General features: G+C 45.9%; 1 protein-coding gene across 10 annotated transcripts in view; it reads left to right on the top strand.

Moving 5' to 3' along the window:
* tcf12 (transcription factor 12) overlaps positions 1-5,454 on the top strand; it is a 79,138-nt gene extending 73,684 nt beyond the window's left edge. For all 10 annotated transcript variants that reach the window (XM_023814114.2, XM_023814113.2, XM_023814116.2 and 7 more), the window contains 5 exons: positions 1,120-1,228; positions 1,469-1,619; positions 1,709-1,941; positions 2,066-2,219; positions 2,447-5,454. In XM_023814114.2, the coding sequence (XP_023669882.1) occupies positions 1,120-1,228; positions 1,469-1,619; positions 1,709-1,941; positions 2,066-2,208 (636 nt within the window). In that variant the 3' untranslated portion in view covers positions 2,209-2,219; positions 2,447-5,454. The remainder of the gene's footprint in view (positions 1-1,119; positions 1,229-1,468; positions 1,620-1,708; positions 1,942-2,065; positions 2,220-2,446) is intronic.
* The last annotated feature ends 546 nt before the right edge of the window (positions 5,455-6,000 follow it).

Below are 6,000 nucleotides of genomic sequence, written 5' to 3' on the forward strand. Positions count from 1 at the left end.
TCACAGCTTGCCTGGCCCCGCATCCCCCAAATGAACCCCCACCACCAGCCCCCCCCCAAGACAAAGACACTTGTTTGGACACCTGTTGAGAGCACAGAGATTAGCCCTGGAAGAAACTGGGGGAGGGAGTTTGGGGCACCGAGGTTAACAGAGGCCAACAGTGACTTGTAATCACATTCCTTCAGAAAAAGGAAAGCGGGGGGGTGTGGGACCCCCTCCTTACCAGCAGCGCTGGGCTCCTTTCAACCTCGCATGTGTTCCCCAAAAATGAAACCAGAGGGCCCAGGGACATGTGATAATCCCACAGAGGAGTGACACGACAGTGCAGGTTTTCTAGTGGGGGCTGGCAAGCTCCCAGCACCCCCCCCCAGTGTGGAAACTGGGAAACCATGCTCTGTTTTTAATTTAAAGGGGCTGGTTTAAAAGGGTGCCATTAAAATAAACTGTTCGTTGAGTATTCACAGTATAAGCTTTGAAGATTATAAATATGGCCGACACTCAAAAAGTCAAGAACTTCACCAGAGAGACCAGAAATTTTACTATATAAACTGTAATTAAAATACCTTTCACAGTTTCTTTCTATCATATTCAGCATATTCACATAGCAGCTATGTGACCATTTGTCTTGATAAATAAAAATTACTTTTTTAGCACATGAAAAAGAAAATCAGACATATTGGCAAGAAAAAAAAAAAGTCAAAAACTTATTTTACTTGTTGTCCAAGGCAAATGAGCCATTGTTATCTGTAGCGTGTGATTAGGCAGGCTGCAAATCGTTCCTTGGGTACACAGGGCTTGCCGCTTGGCTCTCCTGCTCCCCCTAGTGTTAATACTGGATATTAACACATCCTATCCATGCCAAGTCATCCAGCTCCCACATTTCCTCAAACCACAATGAATGTTTTCCTTTAAGTGTCGCAAATTAAACTTTTGGCTGGATTTTTTTTTTCTTTTAATGATTTATCATTCAGTACATGCACTTTGGTGTTGAATAGAGTTTTCACTTGGCTGCGAAAGGTACGATGCTCTGAGCGACTTTCACAGTTTAATCACGGTCAGTTCCTGCCATCTCTGACCTCCAGCTCTCACCGGTCCCTCTGTTTGTCTTCTCCCCGGCAGGGAGGGGCTCACCGTGACGAAGCCTCCAGTCTTAACAATCACACCGGCCTGCCCAGCGCTGCCCCCGCTACCAGCACCGACGTCAACCATCAGGCAGATGGCTTCAGAGGTCAGCCCCCCGGCTCCGCCAATGCCGCCCCCCCCCCCCAGCATAAACAAGTGTCCATGGCACTGCTCAGAAGACTGAAAATACATTCGGCTAGTGTGTGCTGGTTCTCTCACTGCGTGAATAGTGGCGCCATTCAGAGCCCTTCTGGGCTGCCTGGGAAGCATTTCCAGCGTGTCCACAATGTGCGAATGCACAGCTGGATGCGCGTTTGGCTGAGCTACCCCGTGCTCCTTGCCCTAGGTCTCGGGACAGCCCTGTCCACTCAAGGTGCTCTCAAGGTGGAGAAGCAAGACAAGGAAGATATGCAGGACCACTCGTCCGACGACCTCAAGTCCGACGACGAGAGCGATAAGAGGGACGTGAAGACCCCCAGGGGAGGGACCCGAACCAGGTAAAGGCCCCTGTCCTGCTGGGTGGAGGTGTTTAGAGCCAACATGGCTGCAGCGGGGGGCTGACGCATTTCCCGGCCTCGCTCCACAGCAGTATCAATGAGGACGAGGACCTGAACCCCGAGCAGAAGGCGGAGCGTGAGCGGGAGCGCAGGATGGCCAACAACGCGCGGGAGCGTCTGCGCGTGCGCGACATCAACGAGGCCTTCAAGGAGCTGGGCCGCATGTGCCAGCTGCACCTGAAGAGCGAGAAGCCGCAGACCAAGCTGCTGATCCTGCACCAGGCCGTGGCCGTCATCCTCAGCCTGGAGCAGCAGGTCCGAGGTCAGTGCGCCGGCCCGACCTGGAGAGCCGCGGCCCTGCGGAACGGAAGCAGGCCCAGATGCCTGCTCTGCTCACCCCGTTCTGTGGCCCTTCAGGATCTAACTCTTTCTTCTCCCACCCACAGAGAGGAATCTAAACCCCAAAGCGGCCTGTCTTAAGAGGAGAGAAGAGGAAAAGGTGTCCGGCGTGTCTGCGGACCCCCAGCAGGCCCATCCGGGGGTGCACCCCGGCCTGGCCGACACAGCCAACCCTATGGGCCACCTTTGAGCAGCCTCTAGGTACTGGTGCTGCCCCCCATCTGTCCGTTCTACTCAGCTTAGCCTGCGAGAAACAGGAAGACTTTGCTTTATTTATTCGTGCTGTCTAGGTTACATTTCACGTGCACCACACTATTTTTGTTTAGTTTTATTTAAAGAAGAATATCTGTCATTCTCTGTGAAGGTGCATGTTTTTGTGGAATGATTATCTGTAACCCGGACACTTCATGTTTCGTTCTCTCCTGTAGATGAACTCATCTAGATCTGTATGATAAAGAATGGCTGACCTTGCTTCCTGAGGACAGACAGGACTCACGATCGTGACAAAAATTTGAGAAGACAAACCACTTGAAGCAAAAATCCAGCAAAAGCAATCCTGAGATTGAGTAAAACTGGCAGCGTCCCGCTCCCTCCCCCTGCGAAGATTCCACCCCCCTCCCCCCCAAGTTGATCAGCGAATTTCTGCCCACGAGTAAAAACTTGAGCACATATCACTCTGTTTGCACGCGGCGTGTCGTATCTGAACAATCGGAGGCTGAGGAGATCCTCCGTCCTCCAGGCGTGGAAGAAGTGGACTTGTGCCTAAACTGAATTGACGAATGCATTGTAACCACATTTGTTTGTTTTTGTTTTTTTATTTATTGTGTTACTGAGGTTTAAAAAAAAACAGTCTGTGTCTACAGGGAAAGTTATGACGTCGCTTTTAGAGGCTAATGATGTTTCAGGCGATTTCCTGTCGGCCAGGGTCCTGGTCCGTCTCACAGAGTACCAGAAATCTGTCCTGTCCCATCTGACTGGGCCTGACAGCCGGACGAGGAAGTTTGTACATTTTATTATTTTTTAACCAGTTCAGGCTGAGAAATTAATTTCCCATCTGAGAACGCAGACTATTGTTTTAAGAAAAATGCATATTAAATTCATTCCACAGATTTCAGCAAATAGCCGAAACATACTTAACTTGTCGTCTGTTTAGTTCAGTCCATGCAGAATGCTCCTGGACTGACCGTTACCGTCGACAGCTGGAGCAATACGCCAACATGGTGTCATTCGTTTATGAGTACGGCAGGGGAATGCTGCACCAAGGACGATGAGCTGTGGTTCTCTGCAAAGGTCAACTGAAAGATCAAATGCAGTCTGGAGTTTTTTATAATAATAATAATAATAATAATAATAATAATAATAATAATAATAATAGCCCCTGTTCGAAGAAGGGTCCACGCATTATCCCAGTATTACCACATGGGTGCAACTGGAGCGAAAACTTCATATTGCACAAGTATTTTAAAAGCCCTGAGGGGAGGGGAGGGTTGATGGAGCGCTTTGCCAGTTCTGCTGAATCTGGCGGAGAGCACCGAGCCCCCCGATGGCCGGCAGGGCGAGCCGCTTGGGTTAGGGCACCGCGTTCTGTCTCCCACCCCCAGGTAGCCCAGGGGCCACTTAAGCGGATCAGAAGCGGCAGAGAGAGCGAAGGCTTTAGCGGCCCCCTGGCTGTGTAAACGAACCCTAACGTCGTCTTATTCCTTTGCCATATAGTGTTCAGTGTAAGAGGGAAAAAAAAACATATTTCTGTTACCGCCGTTTGTTTTATATGTATGCTTTCTGCTCTGGTTATTTGAGCGGCCTTGGCCAAGTCTCTACCCCGACTTTCCAGCCCTTTCTGTCACGCCGTTAACTGCACCATCAGAGGTCACCAACATGTAAGCGAAACGATGACCATTGTCTCATCTGGCCTGAGTTCAAGCATCGCATCATTATCTTGCTGTCAAAAAAAAACACAAAATACATACTTATGTATGTCAAGTTCTTTTTTTTATTATTTGTAATTATAAACAAATAATACTTTCTAGGCTTCATAGAAAAGCTTGTAATGTCCAGTGTGGAATAAGCAGATGGAGATTGTAAGTTATTTAGAATGGCTTTGGACTATTGTTATTCTTGTTTGTTTGTTCGTTTGATCTAAGCAGCAAAATACTAAACACTTAATACACTTTTAAAGAGTTCTAGGAGAGCTGTGTGTAGAAGGGCCCCTTACTGCAAGGTACAGCTAGGGGGCATAAGAATCAGACAGTGTAACCCCCCCCGTCCCTCCACCCCTGCTTAGACAGACAGTGAAACGATGAACAAAAGCAGTTTTGAACATATATCCATTTCTCTTTTTATGTCAAGATCTGTTGAGGGAATAGAGTGGTCGATCCTTTCATCTTATTATTATGTGTGTGTGTGTGTGAATGTGCGCGTGTATGTGCGTGTGTATGTGCGTGTGTGTGCGTGTACAGACTTCATTCTCTTTTGGGTTTGCTTTCCTCTCCTGGCTCTGCATTCAGCGAGGTTCTCTGCATTCGCCGTCTTCCGTCGTCAAACAAGGCTGCCACGTTCGGAATAACAATCAGCTAAATAAAAGAACAAAAGCTTCTATAAATAACACTGAGGCAGGTGGCTAAGAAAGGCACGTTTGCTAGGCCCCGCCCTCAAGAACATATTGACGGGGGGACAGTGACACGCGGCCCCTTTCCCTCCATTGTAGGTGTAGCCTTGTTCTACCTTTCAGTATTCTGAGGTTCAAGATGTTTCCAGAAAAACATGGGCTTCTGTTTCACTCCCAGGCCTGAAATTCCCCACCCCTTCCATTTTTTGTGCTTTTTGTGTTTTTTTGTTTTATGTTTTTTTTCTTGTTTTTGTTTCTTTGTAATTGTTTTGGCTTTGTTAAGCTTCAGCATATGCCCACAAGCTTTCCTCCATGAATATAAAAAATATATTGAATTAAAAAAAAACAACATTTGGCTTATTTTTACTGTAGTTAGTCTTTTATACAATAATCTTGTAAGAAAGTTTCTTGAATTCTAAATATTACTCTTTCTAGATTTTTGAAATCAAAAGTTTTCAGTAAAAAAAAAAGTTTCTTACTTTATTTTACTATATTAGGTAGTAAAGATGTAGGGTTATTTACCATAACCTGTCCATTATTATCAGAAATTTACAAATAGCAACCTAAAGAACATAGTAGGATTGTAGTTGCAGTCTAGTATGTATGGGGTATTGTAACAAGCTCAGTGGTTCAGATGGTGTGCTTCTCATCTAGGTCTCCAGCCTCCACTCTCGGTTGATTAAAGACTTGTACCTGTGTCAAAATTCAAGGTATTGTTGATGCACATCACGACACCAGCTGCAAGAAGTTCAATGGTTTCTGTCTCTGTAACAGGAAAAAATATGTATATAACATTTATGTAGCAATAAATGTGCCATTTTTTTAACAAAACTGTATGAGCATTTCTTTTCGTTCCTTTCTTATGTTATCCGCCATCTGTCTTTCTCCAGAATGATGTTGTTTCTGTGCCTCTGTGTTTGGTTGACTCGTGACTGCCACACTGTCACATGTTACATGCTTCTCAAGCCAACAGTCATATCCATCCCCCATCATAAATATACTATGGAACATTATTCTATGCTTGAGACCTGTTTTTTCCAGATGTTTATCATTGCGAATCACACGAGGTATGTATGATTAGAAAATGTCTGCATATCCCACAGTGACAGCGACCAGGGGTCCCTTAGTTCTGAAAGGGCTCCTGTAATTACCAGTCCTGGGCGAAACTCTTCACTGGACAAATGGATATGTTCACCTCCCTCAGCTCTCTGGTACACTGGGGTAATTGATTACACAGAGAGGGAAAATGACAGCATTTTCTACAAAGAGCCACAGCTAATTTCACAAGCAGTCAAATCATTTGTTGCACTGATTTTATAATGATGTCAAAATACACAATCTTTTGTTTGCTATAATGGGTCTAATTACTATTAATCA

This window comes from Paramormyrops kingsleyae, chromosome 11 (genome assembly GCF_048594095.1).
Source record: "Paramormyrops kingsleyae isolate MSU_618 chromosome 11, PKINGS_0.4, whole genome shotgun sequence".
Taxonomy (NCBI): domain Eukaryota; kingdom Metazoa; phylum Chordata; class Actinopteri; order Osteoglossiformes; family Mormyridae; genus Paramormyrops; species Paramormyrops kingsleyae.